Source organism: Pollicipes pollicipes, unplaced genomic scaffold (genome assembly GCF_011947565.3).
Source record: "Pollicipes pollicipes isolate AB1234 unplaced genomic scaffold, Ppol_2.1 Scaffold_4881;HRSCAF=5763_pilon_pilon_pilon, whole genome shotgun sequence".
NCBI classification, from domain to species: Eukaryota; Metazoa; Arthropoda; class Thecostraca; order Pollicipedomorpha; family Pollicipedidae; genus Pollicipes; species Pollicipes pollicipes.
In genome coordinates this window covers 17102125-17126444 of record NW_023596576.1, presented here as the reverse complement: position 1 = coordinate 17126444, position 24320 = coordinate 17102125, and the positions used below count along the sequence as shown (strand labels likewise).

General features: G+C 46.9%; 1 protein-coding gene across 1 annotated transcript in view; it reads left to right on the top strand.

Annotated features, from left to right (window-relative positions):
• LOC119100054 (gamma-aminobutyric acid receptor subunit beta) overlaps positions 1-24320 on the top strand; it is a gene marked incomplete at its 3' end in the record, with an annotated part of 104743 nt that overhangs the window by 58302 nt on the left and 22121 nt on the right. The window contains 3 exon segments of the mRNA XM_037223169.1: positions 7044-7182; positions 17382-17472; positions 18244-18326. Of these exon segments, the coding sequence (XP_037079064.1) occupies positions 7044-7182; positions 17382-17472; positions 18244-18326 (313 nt within the window).

The following is a 24320-nucleotide window of genomic DNA, read 5'->3' as shown; positions in this document are numbered from 1 at the left end:
TTGATACGCGTTCTGTGCCACGCGGGGTTCTATTGGGCTAATCCTGAAGCAGGGGTGTTGTTTCCTATTTAATAGGGAAAAGGGCCTCCAACTAGCTGCGGACCTAGGTTAAGAGACCACGGGTTCAAAATTACCAGCTCTTTTGGGTGCATTCTTGAAGCGCGATTTCTGCCTCCCAAGGTTTTACTGTGTTACAACTGAAGGAAGAATGCAGTTTCCTGTTCAGATGGGGAGGGTGCTCCTTGCACATTTTGGGGTAGGTTAGGCATTTTCACTGATCAGCCCCGCGATTCATTTTGCAAAACTACACTCCCGTCCTGAAGTGCGACTTGAGCTGATTGGTTACGTCTTCTTGTGACAAGTTTAATGGACACTAAGCCCTCTGATGGGGGGGGGGGGGGGGAGGAGCGGGGCATACTGGGATCGACCATTCGAGCTCCGGGCGCCCTGAGTGCGGAGGTCGTGTCGAACAAGCACAGACATTTGGTGAGCTATCGCTTCGTGAGGCGTAATCAGCGGGACTGAGGCCGACTATACAGTTCCTGTGCTTTCATTGTACAAATACTAGATCGAGACATTCAAAAACTGCGCTGCAGAACTTCTTGGCAGGCCTTGACGCGAACACATGTAATTGCGTTGGCGTGCTTGCATTGGGTTTTGCCCCTTACCTTGCTATCAATGACACAAAGGGCTCAAGGCTCATGAACACGAGGAGTCGCCAGCGTTTTTCGGCCTGCGACTCCTCCCGCGCACACGTGCTTAGTTATGCTATATAGTCAACTGCATTAGGGCTGTAAAGCCCAAGTGAAATGCTTGGCTTACCAATCTCACTCGATTGACCTTGACACGAACATTTCCGAAGCTGTCGACGTGCGGCTATGGCAGACACCTTTCAACCTATTCATACGCTAGCGTCCATCTTACATCGGGGGGACTTCCTGCACGGTGACATACATTGCTGTTATATCATAAGCATTTATTCAAATCAAAATGCTTGAGTGATGCATCGCATTTTCCGGCGTTTCAGACATCTCAGTATTGGTGCACATCACTGGTGTTAACTATTTCCTACACCTATAATAATTTGGACATCGCACGACGACTATTTGAATTCATGGTTTAAATGAAGTGTGGTACCTTTTCAATATATTTCAGAGGCAATTTCAGCACTAAAAAGACAAAACAAGCACCTTAATTTGCGTTATAAGTCCAAATTGCGCACTTAGTATTTCGGCACAGTGCCAGAATTCTTATTTTTGTGTATCTTCAGACTGTATCTCTGAAATGGACAATCTTGGCGCATACAAAAGCGTCAAGTGGAATATCCGTCGTAGCCTGCACGACTGTACCCGAGGATTTCACGTCAAACTCGTTCAAAGTCGCACGAAAGTTGGCATACTAAATGAAAAGGCTTCCTGCGAACAACAACAGCTCAGGCTTCTGGTTCACATGAAGCGTAGTGGTCAGAATGTCTTCCGCCATTTGTGAGTATGGATGATGGCAGAAGGAATTAACGTTTATGATTGACACAGCGGGCAGCATAAGGCATTTGGCGAGACGCCCTTTGGTAGAAATCTAAACATGTCCGTCACACTAGAACACTTTGAACACTTAGAGCACTTGCTGCTGGTGTATGCTTTCTTTGTCTTACGACGCCTTCTTCTTTGCTTCGTGACAGCCTTATGACGAAATGAGCATTGAAGCAAACGTGGCCTCCTAAAGCCTATGTGCTCTTCGAAAAGTGTCACTGCGCTTAACGCCATAAGGGAATATCAAAGCTATAGTATGACGCTGCGTTAAAATAACGTGATAATGACCTATTTGTACATTTATTTCACGCAAGACAGTGTTAAGCTCCCACGCCATTAATTGCACGAACGTGTTGACCACTTTGTGTATTGGTAACACTACATAATGCACATTATGCGAAAGACAAGAATGTATTTCTTTTGTAGTGGTGAGCAGTGAATTAATTGGAATTTCTCCCACCGGAGCGACTATCTTAAGCTGAACTGTACAGAAAGGCTTGGAGAAAAGTGGCGTCACTGACCAAATCTGACCCATCTAATCTGTGATCTAGATGTACAAAGAAATGTGCCATATTTCCTTCAATCTTTCCTGTTTTGGTTTCAAGGTTAAGCCAGGTGATAACAGTTTGGGTATTTAAATTTCACAATCAGTATATTTAAATTAGTCAACCAATTTGCAGCCCAATTAATAAACTGCAAACTGTATTTCTAGCAACGCCGAGCCTTGGCCATGACGTCAAAGCACAACTAGCAATGCCTTGATGTGCATTGGATAATGTCATGTCTAATTCAAACCCATTAGGCAACACAAAAGTGAGCATGCCTATTGATTTACAGGCTATTCGCTGGCTTCTTTTCATCATGGCAGGTTTCCTCATCGAGTTCTGCGTTCGCTCCGTGGTGCGTTTTTTTGTGTTACAGACCCTTATAATTCATGTCTCCTGGAGTCGTGAAGAATTGGGTATAAGTACGCTCGCTGTAGAAGGGTAGAACATCTCTGACGTTGCTGGCGTCAGTGCCTCCACCGCTAACAAATGAATGCTGCTTCGCGCCTCAACAATATGGAGTGAATTTCAGTTAATACAGCCACGTAGACAGAATTTCTTTCAGGGGAAGAAAGGGGAGGAACGAATGCCAAATTTCCTTTGAACTGCTTTGAATTTGAACCGAATCTTGAGAGAACGTCCAGCATTTAGCGTATACATCAAGGGTCAGGGGAGCCATAACCACCACCCCATGCTAAATTGGCTAGCCCCAGACACCCTGACACATGCAAAATTGGCTAAGTTTGCTAGCCACATGGCCAAATTTTGCTAGCGCTGATAAGAAGTTCAGCACACAAAGATATTTCGTGCAAAGATATTGTGTCTTTTTTATCTCGTGTCAAGACATCTTCAAAGTTTAGCTTGTGTCAAACTATGTAAGTCCCAATCATGTAGAACGGGGACATTTTTAGAGTGTTGTCAGCTGATAAAAGCCTTTCAGTCTTTTCTTTCCTCATTGTCCTAATGTCTGTCATAAAACGACATGCAACGTGCTTAAATGGTATATGAATTTCAATAGTATATGATCCCGATATGCTTATCTCGACTATGGACACGTTCAACGAATATTCTGTTTTATACATTGGCCCCATATACAAAATAACGGCCGGGTGGAACAACATTACGCAGAACTTAGGCAACGTTTCACCCTCTGGCGTTGTGCTTTATGTGAGTTTAGGCCTGCGGTAGGGTCGGTCTCACAGCCTCCCCAGATATCATTCACGTCCCAGTGCATGCACGGACCCTGAAGTGAGGGTCTCTGCACATCGCTACGCCTCGAAAGTGGCGAGGAACCGGATGACAGTGCATTAATAATCCTTTGTCTCCTTACTCTTACCTATGACGTCTCTGATTCAATAACTGGGGGGGGGGGGGCGGGGGGTGGGGGGTCAAGATGGTCGATTGGATTTTAACTTAAAGAAACAGGACGTCCATTCGGGGATGCAGTCTCGACAAATAGGCTGGTTGTGGCTGAGCGGGACGACGAATCAACCCTCGGAAAGAAATAGGGGACAATTTCCGAATTTGAGCCATTTTCTTCTTATAGCTAGGAGTCTGAATCTCCACTAAATCGGAAACCATTGACGTGCGTTTAATCTGTAGCTGATCACTGTATGTAATCTACCCCTGCGACTAATATATCCCCGAACACTATATCTAGTCTACCCCCTGGGTGTAATTCACACCGAACCACATTCTCAAGCGTGACGATTCCTCACGACTGGCTCACTGGCGCCACTGGCACCACTGGCACTGGATCTACAGCACCAGCCCGATGTCATGCCGACATGTGCCGCGCGTTCAACAATGTGTTGCGGTGCAGCCTATCCATCCAGCGTGGAGCACCATCGCCATCTGTGAAGTAGATGACGCAACTCGGGCAACATCTGTATTGATGCAAACAATTTTGAAATGGTGTTTAGGCCGATGCAATTCAAATCTTGGCACTGTCACCTTAAGCTTAGAATTTTGTGAACATAAAAAGATTGATCGATTTTTAAGCAGCGCAATGGCAGATTACTACATTGCATTTCCTACTCGTCTATATCATTATGCGACTATTTCTACTATTTGCTGTACTTAATCTCAGATGTTTCTAAAATTAATTCAGTCATCTGTTAGTCATTGTCATTTGCGGGTTTTATTTATTTGTATTTTATTATTTATTTGTATTTATTATAATGACATTTGTCATTGTCAGATTGTACCCACCACTGTCTACTTAATCTTCCAATGCAACATTCATTAGCACCATTTGGTTTTCGCTGAACATGGTATTTCATTACACTTTTGAATACAGTCGTTGGGATTCATCGAAATACCGCCTTATAAATAAAGCTAAAGCTTCACTGATTCTAAAAACTGAGGCTTCCTCACAGGTTCATTTTGAATATAAATTTATTCCGAATGGTTTGCATGGGTGACTGGGTTCATAGTACCTGATAAGCATAGCTTGTTGCATGCACCTGGAACCCACCATCCAAGTCATACCGCCCAATCCAACGGATAATTTTGCCTCCGCCCTTGCGCCAGACAAGAATGCGGAGTTTTTTAAGTGTCGCACAATGCTGCGGCACGCCCACCCCGGGCCCGGGTTGACCCTCGTTGGCCAGTTGTCAGCTGACCTTTCCATTTCAGTCGGGCCAGACAACGCGTCCGCTCTGGAATTCGTACCCAGTGCCTTAGTTCCTGCTAAATTAATCGTTGTTGAAGTCGTTCTTTGTAATACCTGAGTTCGTCACGCTTATCTTACATTTAAATGTTTTATTGGATAATTTCAAAAAGCAGCTCAGTACCGCAGGGCTTCCTTTGTTAAAACAGCCAACTGCGAAATATTAATTGTTAACAATCGTTGATAATAAAGCATCTAATGATTAATAACCAAACATGAGTATACCTTGACAAGTAGATACAGGCCAATGCATTTAATTTATATGCGAAATAACTAAAGAGTATCTGCAGAGCAACCGCATTTTTGCATGCGGTATGTGCACTCTTTTCAGGAAAAGCTTTCTTCATACCAAGGATAGAACACGAATATGAAGTAGCTTTGTAGGCATGCGAAAAGTCAGATGAGGAGCCCAACAAAAGAAACCTGCAGTCATCATTCATCTCTTAGCTCATTTGTTTCCATGCATTACGCAATATGGACACCACGTTTACTTGACCTACATTACCAATGGCCGATGCAGTGAGTTAGTGTATGAAACACGTGTTGTAAGCATTACATATTGGGTGGAGATAGCAATCTCAAGTCTGTACCGGCTTCGAACTTCATGGAATATAAGAGGAAAAGATAGGTACGAAACGTGCATTTTGTTTGTGTGCATGAGTGACAGCAATGCTTTTAAGACTATTCAACGGTAATTTAATCAAATCACAATTCGATTTATTGAGAAAGAACACGATATATAAAATCAATTTTGTGCTCGCCAAATGCACTGCACCGAGTTCATCAGTTCTTCAAAAGCTAATGACGAACAAGTATGTTTTTCAATAGTAAAGCTATTGTTGATTCAGATAGAAGGGAACGACATCGCGCCAATACATACCGTGCCCTGCAGGCTTGTTTGCGATCTGTATCTTCATATATGCCATTCTGACATTGACTTTAAAACGCACATACAAATTCCAAGAACGCAACATACGTTGCTCGATACTCACGGTGAGAATGGAGACAGATAAGGACCTCCATCTGGCCTAGCCCACCTTACTACGTGGCGAAACTTTCTCCTTCCTGGACCGCCGTTTATCTGTTAAAAAATTGTATGAACCAGTTAAAGTGGTAATATGCAACCTCTCGATCAGCTACTGCATTCGCTCAGGGTGTATCCTGGCGTATGCAACTGCAGTTGATAGCAGACTCGCCACTCCTCTGCGCCAGCGGCAGCGACCCGACAACGCGGCACAAGGCCATATCAGACTGGAGTGCATTGTAATGGTTTGGCGCACAAGCTTGCGAGGCGCATCACACTCATAACATTCTCCGTGATGCACTGACCGGGCACATATATTTGCCATTAACGGTTTGTTCATTATCGGCACGAGGACCACCGGCTACCTAGTTCGCTTAGAACTTCACGCCAAGAGCCTTTCCTTCCCTGAGGACCCATTAGATGAGCCCGGGTGTCATGGTAACGACCAATGGCGGCTTAACAAGACATTACTCGAGGTGAAATAGGCTGAAAGTGATGTGAGTGAAAGAGAACACGACAAAATATTAGTAACATGAAATGGCCCTGTCCCATATGCGTCTGCTCACGGCGCAATTCGTTTTTGTCGCAATAGTTTTTTTTTTGTTAATTTGTCGCAAGTCGCAACACTTTCCAGGACCTTTAAACAAGCACCATTCTTTTTTACGTTCATTCAAAGGCATTCAGTGCGGCTGCCCATTAACTTTGTTCTAGCAGACTAACGCAGCATGTGTCCAGCCACCACCGCGGTGGGAGTACATAACAGATTCATCGGTCTTATTTGGCGCTTGTATCGCGCCTGCCAGTCAGGAAAGAAGCGCAGTAAATAATTAATTCACGCACTCTGATTTCTCCGCTTGGAGTACGACACACCAGTTACGCGGCACCACACCATAAGCAATGTATACTTTGCGCTAAATCGATGCCTTTCCTCGATAAAAATATCATTTAAACCCCAGCTGATGTGTCCTTGTTTGCTTGGCATTCAGCTTAGTAGGCTTTATCACAGCATGGAGATGTTGTGCAGTGTATGAGGGAGGTGATTGTCTTGCTGTGCCTTTTTATGTTGCTTGGTTATTGTCATCGACGTTGCAGATCAGCTAGAGGAGAAAATGATCGCACGATGACAACATCGACCAACACACATCAAAGACGCGCAGAAAGAGCCAACGGCCTTCAAACACGTGTCTCTCCATAAAAGCTCGCTTCATGAGCATCGCGAACGGTTGTGTATTCCAAGTGTGGTGAGCTCACGCCGCTCCTCCTCTGTGTTTTAGGAGCTGGCTACGGAGATGTTTTTGAGGTTTTACTGGACCGACAACCGGCTGGTTCCACCTGAGACGCTGCAGCCGGGCCAGTGGTTCAATCTGCACCCGGCCATATTCGACAAGATGTGGAAGCCAATTACTTTCGTAGGTAAGATGATCGTTTGCCGCAGCAGACAGCAAATGGATGGTGCGTGGAGGTTCTACATGAAGCAATTCTAAATGGTGGGGCTCTTAATGAAGCAATTTGAGTGATGTGGTAGCCGGGTTCACATTGCGTGGTGATGGCCGTCAATGCATTGTTAAAATGCGTTGAGTGGCGACTCTAGAGCTTGATCGTAGCTGCAGCTGCTGTCATGTCGCGATGGCGTGTTTTATTTTAGCCGAACTATTAGACAAGCAGCGGACAAGGTGCTGTGGCCGCCATGTTCCATTTGAGTGAAAGAGTTTCAGTCGTGACTCGCGGCTATCGTGACGCGATAGGGAGCCTGCTTCACTGTCACCAAAACAGTAAACATATAGGTCCCATCATGAAAAATCAAGACCCGTCAAGACGTTACTTTAAATAATTTGCAAAGTAGACAAGCATAAGGTTTTGCTAAACCAACGTTGACCTGGCGCCAAATCACTTCCCGGTGAGCTTAATCAGATTCCATTTCAGGATTTCAAACTGAGAGCTTACTGAGGTTCGTAAGATTCTGCACAATAGTCTCGCCGCCCCAGTTGGCAGTCAGGCACCAGCCTAGTTACAACTTGAATTTAAGCAACGATATACCAAGAACTTTATTATTGTGCTCTCGACGGTTCATTAGCTCATTGCAAGAGTTAATTAAATGCTCCAGGACACGGAAATTTCATGGAAGTTTTCGAAGGTCTGAATCGAGTTACATTGGATGCACCTTAAACCACGCAGAATTTAGGCTTTTGTTTGCGACGCGACGTTATTATAGATGAGCCAAATTTCAACATGAACAACATGCCTTGAGGTAATTATTTGTTTTTTTCAGAAAAATAACTTTTGTTAGGCAAATATACTTCCCGTTACAAGCATTCAACCATCAGAACACGCACCATCGCTAACGATGATGTATATGGTGCTTCCATTAACGACATCATAAACGTTCCTCCGCCACCGCCGCCACCGCCGCCGGCGCCTTCGGAAGGACGCCCTGTAGCGGTTGCTGTGACATCATTTAATCATCATTTGGTAGGCGGCACTTTAATTTACGTAATGCTCGAGGACGGTAAATTGATTGGTCACACGGCAACTGGACAAATCAATTAGTCTCATGCTATCTCTTCAACACTGTCACCATATGTGAATGTGCTCCATTTGGTTGTCATGGGAAAGGCATAAGCCCCAATCGTGAACATTCGGTCCACCGCTATTGTTCCCCACTATAGGACACGCTGAGGTAGCCACTGCCAGCTGTATAAACTTAGGGCATCGTGTCCATCACATTGCAAGCCTCTAATTATGACTTCATTGCAGGGCGCACTCGACATCAGGGAAATGTCCCGCCTGGCGACTCAACAATGTCTGAGACCATTAGGCGTACTATCCGCCAAACCGATATCTAAGGTATAAAATCATTTGTACAGCCGGCACATCAGTCAATTGGGATTCAGACAGAAAGTTGTAGCCAATGCAGCCGCACCGGTGACTAAACGTGATGGACACTCCCTCCGTTTCGTATTTGTGTCCGGAGGGCACACTAAGCAAAGCCCCGGTCCGAATACTGAAGATTTTGACTTGTGAGAGGAATGAAACGGTGCAAAGCAAAGTGGTTGGGTCATGCAATCGCTTTGTCTTTCATCTATCGGACATTTTAAGACTACAGCAGCAAGTCATTTTATCGGGAGAATGTGGGCTATAAGGGAGCACATTTTTTGTCGGCCCGGGCTGTTGCCCCTTCCCCACCCTGTGTCTCGTCGAATGACCTGCCTGCGAACGCACGGATTACGAGCGTACGATGCACGAATTTTCAAACCGTTAGCATTTATGCCAATGCTGGGCATTCGAAAAACACCTGGGATGCATCCGCAAGGATGAAGTTGTGCTTTTTGTTTTGGTTTATCTTTAATGGTTATGCAGCGACACAAAATTTCTCCACAACCCTTTTCGCGTAACCATTATTAGACAGGGACACAATTCGATACCAAATGTGAAATCCTCGAGAAAAATAAACCGATGGTTTGGCACTTTCAACGTTGTCAATTTCCCATAACTTTTCACTGCGCATGCCTTGTTGCTTCATCGTCATGTACCTATTCGTTACTTCACCTATGCGGTATTTTATGATTCGGTCCCATGTAATCAAATGCACGAACGTAAAATAGCGAATCACTGCATGATGACAAAACAAAAATGTTTCAAGAGTTAAGTGGACCTGCTGTTTTGACGGACTGGATGGCAAACGATGAGTTTGTAACCCCTTGCTTATCCGAATGTCCGTACATTTCAGAGTAACGTGCCTGTGGAATGCAGTGAAACAAAATTAGGCGCCAGTCGAATAAGCACTAGCGTGAATGGTACTTGCATGGCTTTACGCGAACAGTGTGGAAGCAAATTAAGCTGCATGATCTCAATGCAATTTGAAGGATCACCAAGACCAGGACATCTACAGTGCAGGGAATTTTTTTGGACTTCGGTGAACATCAGAAAAATAGCACATGTCAGAATGCACATGTTCTGTCCTCTTCCCAGCTCGGTGTACTTTCAGGTGACACCCTAAGCATATCATACACGATACTGTGACGTCCACCACTTTAGTGACGAGGAATCATTTCTCTAAGCAAACCTTTGGAACAATTCTTAGTATGCAATGTGGCACCCATCGTACTTGTGTTCGGTGCCATAACATTAGACAAGCTGTGCCGCATTTCTCGTAGTCTCAACGGATTAATAAGGAGCTTTGACAGAAGTTTCTTTGGGTGCGTGGTGACAGACATGAATACTGTGTCCGTCCGACTGAATATTTTATTGTCAATTCCGACTCCACCCAGCGACTAGGGACAGAGGCTCTGCATCATCCAGCAAGTAGAGTCAGGGCCTTTGCGGCACGGTGATCGGAGTTAGAAGTTCTGTGCCAGACGGCGAAAGCTCGGAGACCCTGCTCCAGACGGTGAGCACAGTCGAATGTTTTTCATCGGAAGGGCGTTAGAGTCAGAGCTTTGTACCGAACGGAATTACTGTCACAGCACCAGCGTAGCGCGTAATATAAATTCAGACTCTCTGTGGTAGACGAGGAAGGTTGTCGGAGGCTCTTTATCAGCGGGGCATTAGCATTGGGAACTCTGAACCACGCTGAATAGTGTCAGCACTCTACGGCGACGGTGATCGTATGGCGCGGAGCCATCGGCGAGTAATGCCGAAGACTCTGTGCCTTACGCAAATCAGCGTCGAAGGACTCATGCCGGACGGTGAGTAGTCAAAAGCTCTGTGCCGTCAGGATGGTATAATGGGAGGCTCTACCAGCTCTGGGAGTCGCAGCCGGTGTCTCCGTATCAGGCAGAACATAGGATCAATAAAGCTCCTTAGCCTACGCATACGGCACGTCTGCACATAGTGTAAAGGATGCGGTGGGATCGAATGTTGTGATTTGCAAACACGAGTGTCGTCCTTGCACACATTTGAGACACTTCGTGCAATAGGAAAATAAACATCCCGCTATCACTACATGGTAATGCCCGCCAGTGAGGCCAAGAAAACTTACAAGCTCACTTCTGCAAAGGTGTCCGGACAGTTGCCTTATGTCGCTGGATTTGAAGCGTCTCGTTCAATAATGCATCCTGTATTCGCTGGCGAAGACAGAATGGAAGGCAAAGAGAATGTCAGCCAGATTGCTTTCGAGTTAAAAGCAAATCACAAACTCGCCACATTGCTTGAGTGGTTTGAAATGCTGGTATGGCAACCCGACATCGAGAGTTCCAGAAAACTGGTCACAGACATCGGCTACCGATCATCAAAGGCTAACAGTGAGTTTGCTCCTATGTACAACACATAGAATTCTCATGATCATAAATTTGCAAGTGACGTGAGTACCTTTGTGATGATTTGATGTCATTGCGAGGCTTTTGCTTCACGAAGCAACAAATTTGTTAACAAGTGACGTCGCGCAGTTCATGAAAATGTGTCCGAACATTGCGTTAAACAGTTGATGTGAATGCATTAACTCTCGTAAAACACGCAGCGGCATAACAAGAGGAAATATTCGTTCCAGTGGTTGGAAATTTACCAGAACAACATATGAGCATGGTTCGGAAGCAGAACATTAGATGGCAGCTGCCTATGTGGGGATTGAAACTATTACGCGTCGCAGTCGACTTAAAGCACGAAGCAACATCCTGACGGTACAGCACTCACAGACCGTGGTCTCGCATCGCTTTCCCTCGGCGATCTCAATCTCGCACGTGGGGATCGAATGCTTTAAATCTTAACTATTTGTAGATAATCATTACATGCACATAATTCATCGCTGCCTCATAGTCAGCGGCAGCGGAGAAGCCGCTCGTAACAAGCCATCTTTAAAGGTAATATCCTACATTGGAAGATATTTGACGCAAGCATCATATATCATGAAACAAGTTCAAATGCAGCTAATAATATATTTTAAGCAGAACAGACTGCACTGGACAAAACAATTTCTCTGTTTAATAAACCTGCTCCTCATTATGTGATTGCTTCCTTTCGTCATCGTTCCTAACACAACATTGATTGAGAGCCAACTGACGGTCGTTGTATCTGGAAATCGTATTCACGAAAGTCAGACACGAACAGCCCTACAGTTATATCTGTCTTGACCTTGATCACCGCATGGCCTATGGGGTGGTAGGCTTTGAATGGCGTTGCTAAAGCGTTATGCGTGCCCAAAGGACTGTGAAATAGTCTGCACGAAATAGTTTGCACACATTCGCGGGCGTGTAGCTCAGAAACTAGAGGGGCCTAGGTCTTGAGATAGCAGGGCAGTGAACTGCACCGAATGATCTTCCAGATGGCTGTTTCATTTAAAACCCTCATGTAGATGTGGAACACTCCCGTTAACGTGTCCGCTTTGGCTGCCACCTTTGGTTACACCTAACGCACGTTCCTAAACAACATTGCAGTCTTCAGGTATTTGAATTTTAAAGTAGAAACATTGGACGGGTGGAGGGAGACAATATGCTGGTAATAACTCTAGAAAATTAACACTCATCTATTGCATGGATGGCGTTGGCCCTTGATCAATAACCATGGGGCCCGGTGCTCGTCTATCGTCTATAGCGGTTTAACAGCGATTCATGCGTTTGGTTATTGACGTGGCATAACAATGAGGTAGCATTTCTCCCGCCATGCTGCGTTATAACGCGATGCAACGCAATCAGCACACAGTGGAGTTATGTTGGCCCATATGTCACCGAAATCATGCATCATTAAAGTTATGGCAGATCGCCGCCCTCCATTTCACGGCCGACGTGAGCCAGGCGCCTCTGTTTCCGCTGAAACACCAGCATCCAGTCAAAACGGCACGATCGCACGGCGTAGTGAGTGTCGCCATTGGCGGGCGCGGAGCCGAGCGCGCCGCGTGACTTGCGCCGACTGGCACGCGCTATCCGCATCTCCGGCAGTCTAACCGGCATAGAGGGCCGGTCAGACTGACCAGACCAGACCAGACCAGACCAGACCAGACCAGACTGCAGTCCCGAACTGGAAACTCGACGCCGAAACGGCCAGTGGCACTGGTGTGCTGGCAACTGGAGTTCGGATCGGAGCTGGGAGAAGGCAGCTGGACGAAGAGCAGCCTGTGCCAGCAGCAGTCATACCAGCCGGCAGCTGGTACCTGGGGCGGAGAGGACCCCTGACCGGCCGGAACGGCGGGCTGTGGGGGGGGGGGAGCCCTGTGGCCCTGTCCAGTCCGAAGCGGGTGTGGATGTGGCCGGCGCGGCGTGGCAGCGACCGCTGATGGACGTCACTATGATGGATGGGCAGATCGCGCCACCCGCTCTTCTGATGGATGAGAATCGGCGCCTCGTAATGCGGTCCATTGGACGCCAAGAGGCGTGAGTTGAGAGTCCAGTCGGCAGATGTCCAGCATGCCGAAGTTTGGCAGACGGATGCCCACTCTGCGAGGGTCTGGCCGACGGATCTTCGGCCCACGAGAGGCCGGCCAAGGGATATCCTGCCCGCGAGGGTCTGGTCTGCAGCAGTTCGGTGGACGGATGTCCAGTCTGCAAGTCTGGTGGACGGATGACCAGTCTGTGAGAGTCTAGAGAGCGGATGTCCAGTCTACGGGAGTTCAGATGATGGATGTTTAGTCTGCAAGAGTCCGCCTTGCAAGAGTCTGATGAATGGACGTCCACTGTGCAAGAATCCATCTGACGTGTCGCCGGCCAACGAAGGTCCGGCGTGCAAGAGTCCGGTGAACGAATGTCCAGTCTGCAAGTCATGTCTGAGAGAGTCTTGCAGACGGACGCCAAGCCTGTGAGAATCCCAAATGCAGAGACCAGTCGGCGGAAGCCAGACGGTGGAATCCAACTGCTGAGTCCGGCTGACGAGAGCGTGGCCAGCAAAAGTTTGGTAAGAGAAATCCAGCAGCAGGCACAGTCCAGTTTTGATTTGGCTCTAATATGTGAAAGTTCAGTTGGTAGAGACCAGGGCCGTGGGACGTGGGAGTGCAGCTTATCTGAATCAAGCTAATGAAGTCATGAGCTGGTATTGATTGTGGTGCTGGAGTCCAGGGAGACATTCTAGTCGGCGGAGGTCAGTCGAGAATCGCACAAGCAGGCCTGCGGGCGTCAAAAGGCAAAGTGGTTCTGGGCGTATTTGATCTACTGATTAAACTGCACCAGGCTGGCTGGCAAGTCAACACAGCTAATATTGGCTTGATGGCGTCATTTACCCTGTGCCTTCTGGCATACCAGAGGTCAATTGTTGTTAGAAATCAGAACTCCCAACTTGCTTTGGCGAAAGCCCGTGAGCTCAGTGTACTTCTTGCTTAATCGAGTTAGCTGACAAGTTTGATTGGCATGGGACGAAGCTGCAAATGAAGCACATGGCCGCCGACTGAACAGTGTAACGGATGTCTCCTTTGTTTTGTTTTGGGGATGTTTCGACCGAAGATGTGTTGGTGCACGCATCTTAGGGCTGAGACGAGGCATCAGTATCATAAGTGGAATGATTTTTCTGACTATTGCTCCCGTCTGGGATGGTAATATGTACGCAACGCTTCTGCCGGATGACTTCTCAACCTCCAGCCGTCTCTAAGTGCTTTAGAGTCCTACGAAGGATTGGACGATGTTGGGCTTTCAGCCATATACGCGCCACAGCCTAAATTCTCTTCTTGAAACCGCTGGGATTCGAACCAGGGTCTTTTGCGAGTCTAGCACTCTACCAACTGAGGTAACCGGGTAGAGCAGTCATGTTTCCCGGAAAGCAATGCAATTTCATATACTTTCTCGTATGAAATTAATCGAGACGAGCAGACGTCCTTTCCGGCTAGCTCAGCTGGTAGAGCGCTGGACTCGCAATCAGAGGACCCTTGCTCGTATACCAGCAATTCCAAGGAGGAATTTGGGCTTGCAAATCACCTTTGGTGATGCTGAAAGCTACTTGCACATGCTGCAACGGTTGGACATGGAAACCCTTGCCGACAAGCGTGCGAGCTATCCTTAATATTAAGAAAGGGTATCTCCTGTGCATATAAATCTACTTCCAAAGAATCGAGTGGAGATCTCCGGCAGAAATACTCGGAGGGCAAGGGCAAAAACACTCGAAACGTTTTGCTGTGGCACGTGACGGATTGACAGATCGACGGACGAATAGTTCGTGAGATCTTGCAATAGTGAAATATTCACTACACGGGTCTATACATACCTACAGGGAATCTTTATTGAATGTGTTTCACACATGAGCTGTATGTGTAAATGCTCGAAACCGTGGCTTTCTTAATATACCGGGCTCTCGCATGGGGAATTTTCTCCCATTTTCTTCATTCCCACGAATGATATTGAAAAGAACGCCCTTTAGCACGGCCGCACGGGTGACCTAACACGTAATGCCGCCGTAGCTATACATTATAACTTACATCACAAAGATCGTCATAGAGATAATAAATTTAAATTGACATTTGCATGTCATCAAGCAAATGGGAGCCAAGCACAGCTTGCTCCTTTTTAGACACATTCCTGCTCATCCAAGTGCTTATGCTGTCTGTGGCGCAGGCGACGCAACGTGACCTGTTGGGGCGCGCACCACGCAGGCCCAGTTTAAACAGAGCCGGTGGGTCGATGAGAGGCCACTGGCTACAGGTGGTCACCGGCTGCGGGCTATCGCTTTCGGCTTACGCGGGAGGCGTTTGACTGATGATGACATCGGGAACAGATGGCATGTGCAGCGCCTCGTGGCTGAGTACCAGAGGCGGAGTCGGTCGGCCCCCATCGGATGGCGGGGCTGGAGGTTACCAGAGGCATAGTCGGTCGGCCTCCATCGGATGGCGGGGCTGGAGGTTACCAGAGGCAGAGTCGGTCGGCCCCCATCGGATGGCGGGGCTGGAGGTTACCAGAGGCAGAGTCGGTCCGCCCCCATCGGATGGCGGGGCTGGAGGTTACCAGAGGCATAGTCGGTCGGCCTCCATCGGATGGCGGGGCTGGAGTTTACCAGAGGCAGAGTCGGTCGGCCCCCATCGGATGGCGGGGCTGGAGGTTACCAGAGGCAGAGTCGGTCGGCCTCCATCAACTACAGATTTGAGTGTTTGCAATGTCGGGTCCAACGAGTGATGACATTGCGTCGGCGAACCACTTACCCGGTTGATGATATCTGGTGAAATGTGCGACGAAACTTGTGTGCTGGATGATGGCGGGCTTGGGTACAGAAAGCAAAACGAAAACGTTTCCCGAGCGTCTGCATTCTGTTTATACCGTGGTCTTATTTGGAAGGCGATCGTTACACGAAAAGTTCCACTCACATAAGCAGGGATTCAAAACACAATGACGTTTCTGTAGCCGTTGTCGCAGGACCTGCCGCACCAAACAGTAACGCATGTCTCGGTGCATGCACTCGCCTATTGAAAACGAACGCTCACCTACGAGGCCCCATCATCGCCGCTAGACGACAGACGGCCGATTCGGGCCCTGGCGGGGCGCGGTGACAGGCACACGCCGACGGCCGATCGGCGGCCGGCCCGGCTGTCCCACGCTCAGCTGCAGTCAGGGGATCGGCACCACGAGGCGGAACGGCACACGTGCCGCGCGAGCTGCCGGAACCGCCAAACTAAAACTGTTAGTTTTAGTTTGGTGCGCGGGGGCGGGCGTCAACTGCAGCGCCCAGGCTGATCCGATTGCAGTGCGCCTGCGGTTATTGTCAGCGGAGTAACGAAGCAGTGTGTGCAGCCCCTTGTGCTGACTGATGTCCGGAGGCGATGGGGTTTGATTTTACAGTGGTGTTGTGTGATCATTTATTTTGGCTATTGTAATTTAGCTGATTATGACCTGAGTGTCTGTACCTCCCTGAAGGGCACACAATGAATAGCGCACGGGGAAATAGAGGACAGAGAGATAATACAATGGCATGAGAGGGGATGGAAGAGAAGACTTTGCACAGTGCACATGCCGGACCGACATTTTCAGTAAGTTAGGAAGCAGTATATAGTGAAAATGAAGTTGAATATAACAAGGATGCGACCAGGAAGAAGGCATCTTTAAAAAATAGGGTGTAACTTTTATCCTCTTTCGTGATTCCATTGTTCTGGTCTGCAAGACGCGCGCGTGGGTTCAGGTAAGGGGAAGGCAGGAGCATGCTTCCAGTTTTGCCAAATGAGATTCCTAAAAAAAGGATTTGATGGATTTGATCGCAGGAGACACGTGTTGTGCGCCCTCTCGGCTCAAAACTCCATTTTAGGTCAGATAATTCCCCACATTCTGATTGCCCCCCCCCCCCCATCCCCCTTGAGTCCTTGGGGTTTGCCTGCACCCATGGGTGCAAGATCCATCCCGACAGCTCAAATGGTTAGAACGTCTGCCTTCCGCTTCATTCACCCTTGGCGGGGTGGGATCGGGTCGCCTTAGACCCTCAACATGCATTGCTGACAGGGATAGCCTGCGGCCGACGGCAGACGCTACGCTTAAGGACAAATGACGTCAGAGGGCAAAAAGATCGTGCTAAGCACTGCAACACGTGAAGCCTTCATCGCAAACTTTTACTTTCAACCCGAAATTCCTTAATTGAATGGTGGGGTCCAGGCTCCCGCAACGAGCACCCCTCAACAAGAGGGTGGTGCTGATCCCAGAGATCCCAGTTCCAGGGTGAAGTGGCGACCGGAACGGAATCCATGTATCATGCTGCGTACCTGACATCCACTGTCCTTTTGTTCGCAGATCATATGAAGGGGCTTCGAATATACAAGCTTATTTCGCCAGCCAGCAGCCTTCGAATGCAGTCCGATGGGTTCATCCGATATTCTGTGCTGTACGTATCCAATTCGCATTGTATTGTGCGCAGATCGTATCAAGGGGCTTCGAATATACAAGCTTGTTTCGCAAGCCTGCAGCCTTCGAATGCAGTTAGATGGGCTCATCCGATATTCTATGCTGTACGTATCTAATTAGCACAGAACTCTTAATGAAAACACGGCGAGGGGAAATGTTTAGGAGTTGGAATTTCGGTTGTCAGTTGTCTTCAGATAATCAGGACAATCTCCACTGCTTGCCATGTTAGTTTGATCACAAAAGCGAGCTGGTGAGGCAACATAGCTTTTCGCCACATATAATCAACTCAAAATGGACAGAATACTGGCTACGGGAATTTGGGCGAAGTGCTTTAAAGCCACAGAAGGAGGAACATCTCAGGAAGTAGCGTTTCCGAGACCAGTTCTGGGCTTGATTCTTTCCATGCGTCGCCATGGAGAATGCTCAGCATTCTCGAAAAATGGGGGTAACATGGCGCCCAACGGACCCCCATCTCGTCCCTGCTCCTATGCTCAAGGCGCTCAACTTTCAACATCTGTTCAGCAGAATCCATGAAATCACATACAAAATATAACGGTTTTAGTGTTTGAAAATTGGCGGCTGTTTTCCGGTGATACGACATGGCTACTGCAATGCAGTCTTCACTAAAGCCGACCTCCGATCCTGGTGTTTGACGTGCTGTTGCCTGCAAGGTCGTGCAACTCAGGCTACATGTGAGCTATTCAATGGTCTCAGCGCCATCGACACTGAGCTGTGTTGGCGCCTGTTGCAGCCTCACAGTGACGATAGTCTGCAAGATGAGCTTCCGTGACTACCCGTTCGACTCTCAGCACTGCGTCGTCCACCTGGAGGACTGTGAGTACCGCCCCCGCTCGACGGAGTGACACTGTGGGGCGGCGCAGCAGCCACGCGGGCGGCGCGACAGCGTGGAGGATGTTTGGATGGACAGGACGGATGGAGAATGAGGAGGATGGGCAGCCGCTCAGAGGATGTTTGAACGCTTGCCTGCATGCGTCAGCCCCACGTAGGAATAAATAATCGCGTATGAAACCAGTCCACTCAGCTGTGAGCCCCTCAAATAATGTTAGTTGTATTCTACTAAAGCCTACATCCGATCTCGTCACTGTCCGACGCAGCCAGGTCGTTGTTGACGCGTTGCTAGCAAGAGGGTTGCAAAACGCGACCAAAATTTAAAACACTTCAAGCTACGCTTAATGGAGCCCGCATCATTTGCACTTCTAACACATTAGACGATGCATTCGGTAAATACCGGTACATTTTGATACGAAGTTGGTTTCTAGAGTGATAGCATTCACACTTGATCAAAAATAGCAAATGTCATGAAACGTAATGAGAAGTGGCCGAAAAATCTGCTGCTGAGAGCTGAAGAAACCTTCATAAAGATGACGACGGAAAGTGACGACAGTGCAGGTTTTCCTGTGACAGAGGTTCATCCTCGTTGCATTGCACCTCTTGAAAGTTTGTCTTATTTTGTCCTGAATCCTGCACGTCCTCAGGTTTGAATAAGGTTCACGTGAATAAGGTATGAAAGTACCTAAGAAGAATAAGAAGAAATACCTAGGTACAGCCAAATTATTCGTTCTTAAAAAGCGTGCACTTAGACTAGTCACATACCCAGGCATAATGCATGATGTTCGATGTGGTAATGCTCCTGTTGGACTATGGTATTAACCATTTCGAATGTTGCAAGCTCCTGGCAGAGAGAGAGAGAGAGAGAGAGAGAGAAAGAAAGGGAGTGAGAGAGAGAGAAAGAGAGCGAGAGAGGAAGAGACAGAAAAGGAACAAAGAGAGAGGCAAGCAAGAATATATATATATATATATATATATATATATATATATGACCTACACAGTGACGTAAATGTTCTTTATTATGCATGTTTTATGGTATGTGGGTCTTTGAGGTCATGCTGAGTCAAAAAGATGAATATAGCTTCGGTTTTATTGCAAAATTAGACGCAATAGTTATGTGTCGAATTGTATAGGCAGTCATAAATCTATGCCCGTATTGTGTGATATCTAATACGCGTGATCAGCAAATTAGTCATGAAATTGGCGCGTTCAGGATGACCTTTAGACTGAAATGACGCGTTAAAAATTTTCATACTTCTTCGCTGATTGTGGTCCAAAATAATCAGGAAGCATTCAGCAGGCTCTACAGCTAAGAAGTGCTATCAGCGTTTAATTGCCTGATGTGCCTTTATCGTGGGCTAGGTTAGCCTTATGCTGAAGGTGACTTGTGGCCTTGAATTATAAACTGAAATTTACCTGTATGATGACGCGTCAACATGTGACACGTTCAGGCGCGAAAGAATCCACGAACCAATTTTGTTCCAAGAGATCAATGCGTGGTGTCCATGCGATTTGGCGGTTTAGAATGTAGAATGAATTGAACCATTTTGCCTTCATAGTATAAAGTATATTTTGTGCCCTGAGTCACGTGCGAAACCCGCAAGATCAGTTATCGTTCCCATATCGCTGGCCTTGCGTCAAAGGGCCAGCTAATCATTTTGTCTCTCAAGTTGGCTCACAGCTTCACGTTTGGCCTGATGTGACCGAATGTTTCGCTACATAATATATCACGGGACAATTAATGTGCGCAATCGTTTTCGATTCAAATTACATCTCTGATGTTGAAGATGAGTGATAGATACAGGATGAATTCTGATTAAAAATATTGATTTTATAATATGAAAATGTGCACTGAAACAAGTGGTGAAAATACAATGTTGACTGAAGCACCGTCAAACGACATGTTAACTTGTTTTTACGGTTTGCAAAGCAAATTACTAATACAAAAAACTAACAGAATGATTGTTGGCTCTCATCATATTGTCAAGCGGCCAGAAAGTTAAAGGAGTGCCCTGAAACTGAAAAAGTCCCCCATTTGTGTTTTTGTCATGACAGGCCAGGTCACGGAATTTCGATTACAATCTTAAGCTGCCAGTTTGGTCGTTGTCCTCGCCTAAGATGAAATTTTCACGGCTACATTTAGAGGATCAGAAATTTGAGAACATTGAGAGATTGATAAATATTGTAAATAGTTTGCTCAAAGTCTGTGGTATGCTACTAATAACAAAGTGATCGCTTGAACTATCACTTGAGTGTCCCACCTGCCTTTTGCACTTGGTTGAGTGCTCTCATCGCCTACAAGTTGACCAAACGTTACATCCACAGCGGCTACCGCGAAACCGACTCGACGGCAAGACGGCCCAACAGCCGGATGTAGTCATGAACGCTAGCATGCGCTGGGACTGTTTGGCCCCACCGGCAACACTGGGTCAACACGAACAGGACTTCCGGTCTGAGTCCACACAGCTGGCGAGCCCTATATGACGTTTTTATTCACGATAGAAAAGGCCATCGCAATATCAGCGCGGCAGAAACATTACGCATCACCGAGTTTGATGAGTATCGCCGGCTCTCCAAGTCGGATGATAGCACTAAAAGGCCTTTGACAATGGACAGGCTGAAAACGTAACGATCGAGGGCCACTGTATGGGGCTCTAAAGATAAAATAATGAAAATGATATTCGGCTGCAGTGCACGAGGCAGGAGGTAAGCAAAGGCAGTTCGAAAGAAACTTCCTTCAATGCTTAACCCTCATGCGATAGGGGAGGGGTTAACATTACCTCTAAGGTTTTTTATGATACCTCTCCGCCATGTCGTGAAGTTGCGCCGAAATTTTCAGCAACCTATAAATAATCTGTTGAGCGTTTATTTACATCAAAAGCGCGTCTCTAACATTTCTGGTTTCGGAAGGGTGAGGTTTAAGGAACACCGCGTTGCGAGCTACGGCCTGCGCGCGCGTCGGGCGGTGACGGGCGATTCCTCGGCCTGCGCGCACGCAGGGCTGACACTGTTGCAATCGCGGAACTATACACCATAAATATGCCCCCCCCCAAAAAAAAAATGCATGGAACTACATATCATTGTACTCCGAATTGAACAAGGTACACGTCCATACAGACTTGGGCGCTACCACGCATTATCTCGCACCTATGAGCGTGTTAAGCTGAAAAGATTTATTTTCAAGAACATTTGGCCTTTTGACTTAACATAATCGGGTTAAGGCAACATTCAGCTTGCTACCGATCGCGAGATGCCGCTGAGACTAAACCACTCGCGTGCTTTTCTAGGCCTTATCTTTCTAAGTTTGAAAACGGCTGGGGTCACATTGACGCCGCCTATCACTCAGCCTTAGAAAAACGGCGAATCGGGGCGAGGGCCAAAACATTCTACGTAAAGGGGTGCGGCGATGAGAAAACTGTGCCTGGTTCGCTGTGTTTTTATAACTGATCCCATTTTTTTCATGGACAGATTGATGGGTTCAGAGCTCACGCTATCAATGCTTGTTGCGTGGGTCCGGACCCTTACCACCCGATCGCGCAATTCCATGTCAACGGCAAAAATCTGTGGCGGAAGTTTAACGTGCTGCAATGTTTCGCGCGGTCCGTCCTGCCCGTTGGCGTCATCTTACCTCTAGCGCGGTCGCTGGCCACCAGTCGCAGCTCATACCTGCCAACGGCAAAAAGCGAGCGCTTAAAGCGGCTCGAACTCACCCCGCCACGGGGGAAGGATCAGAAGGCAGGCGCTCGAACGAACTGAGTCATCGGGAGGGACTATGATAACGAACTATGATGCGTGGTTATGGACACATGGTTATCAGAAAATATAGGCAAGCTCTCGCCTGTGATTCTTATACTTTTACAGTAGTTAACAGAAGAAGAAAATGTTCTAGCTTATGCACGGTTTGACCCGACATATCAGGCTACAGTTTATGATTGGTTTGCACAACTATTGTTACAAAAATACATGAGCATTTTCAGTTAAGGAGCTTGAAGTGCAAATCGGTATGGACGCCGACTGACCTAACGAATCGCCGACAGCGCACATGCAAATTCAAATCTGAGAAGAGGGAACGTTTTTTAGATATAAATAGAGTTAGTCGCCTTTTGGAATGATATGTGAAGACCACTGAGAAAGAAAGCGTAAGCTAGAGCGATAGACTTGTAATGGGAGTAATGCCACTGCAGTACCGTCAAGACATAATGAGGACATAATTTAAATTGCTTTCTAGCCCAAATTACGCTGGTGACGCTTTGTAACAACACTACACTTCTTCCCTGCTGTCGAGACTGCCGTCGTCATGGCAACCTCCGTGCGCACCTCTACAGGTGCGAAGGAAAACAAAGTTTACGTTTACGAAAGAAAAGAATGTTTATGATTTACCCAGCGAGCGAGGGCTTGTTACCGAGAAGCGTATTGGTTTAAGTTTGAACCAGTGCATCATATGGGTCGTGGGATAGTCGCATTCTCAAAGCCAAAGTGCGCCTCGAAAAGAGCCACGGAGGCGAACGCGATATGAGTGCAATCTATGAGAGAAACGATAGCCATAGCACAACGTTTCGTTGAATTCGTGGGACGATATCCTCATGTTCGCACCTATTTTTGTCTAAATAGTGTTTCAAGCTTTCGTAGCATTTATTACACAAACAGTATAACCGCTAGTGTGTTGCATACCTTACAGAACACACATATTTGAAAAATGAAGGCAATTAAATGTGCTTCTTTGTGGTGGGCAGGTAGTCAAATGAGATTTCTCCCTCTGGGTTGGCTACTTTAAATCAAACTTCTGAGTCACTCAGAAGCATTTCGAGAAAATGGGTATTTTGTTCAAATCTTACGCGTCTGATGTAAGCATGACTGAAAAGTACCAAAAAGGTGGTATACTCTTTTTAAACTAGGTCAGTTCAGATCCTAGACATTACATCTAAGTTCAGTCTTACAAACCAAAATCAAATGCATCACGTTTTGGATGACAAAAGTTGCAACGGCCATGACACTATACTGCCTCCCCCCCCCCCCCCACACACCACTCATGTAATAGTTTTATTCTTCAGTACGCTTGGCGTGCAACCAAAGAGAGAGCTTAAAAATTGATTGTCATGCAATGTACACGTGCAGTAGTGTTATCCGCACGTGAAGTAAAATGACGTGCTGGCTCAGCATCGATAATTGGCTTTTCTCTACCCTGAACCTGTTTCCAGCAGATGAAACAAAAAGCCTTTAGCAAGCTGACTCCAGTTTTTTCCACGCCACCATGCATCACTTGGTGAATATGGCGCCAGGCCAAGGCGTTATATAAAAGACATAATCATAAGATTAAAAATATTCCCTTTCTGCGACGTAAATACGACCTAGCACGAAATGTGTTGAGGATAAAATCCATTGATTGCAGGCGAATGTTATGCAGTGCACGTGACATGCTCTGTGACATGACACTTCTAGCATGACTTATCCCCAGTTTGCTGCCCTTACCCCTGCACCGAGTGTTCCAGCGGCGGCACTGATCAGCAGCGCATTCCACTACAGGCCGACAGCAAATAAGCCGCTCCCCATGCCCGTGCAGGATACTCGGCGACGAGAGATGATTATGATATCTGATCGACTGAGCATGCAGCACTTCAAAAAACTGATGCTTAGAAAGATGTGAACAGATGTGTGAACGCATAAACTCTTCATTATCAAATGTTTTTGTCGCTGGTATGTTCATGGGTAGCATTGTTAGGATCCGGTGTAACCTAGTTTGCCAAGTAAAAATTGCCATCTCTCCGTTTTGCATTTATCAAACTCAAAGGGCTCATTCCATTATGCCGATTTTGCCGCTCATTTGCTTTCAGTTCAGTCAAATTCAACATATTACAGCTCATGCTGCCATAAAATGATAAACCACATGTGGCTGGGAACATATTTCATATTTTGAGGAGGTGACGTGCTCATCCATCCCACGCCACTGAAACAGTTAGTTCAATTCTTTTAAGAAAATTT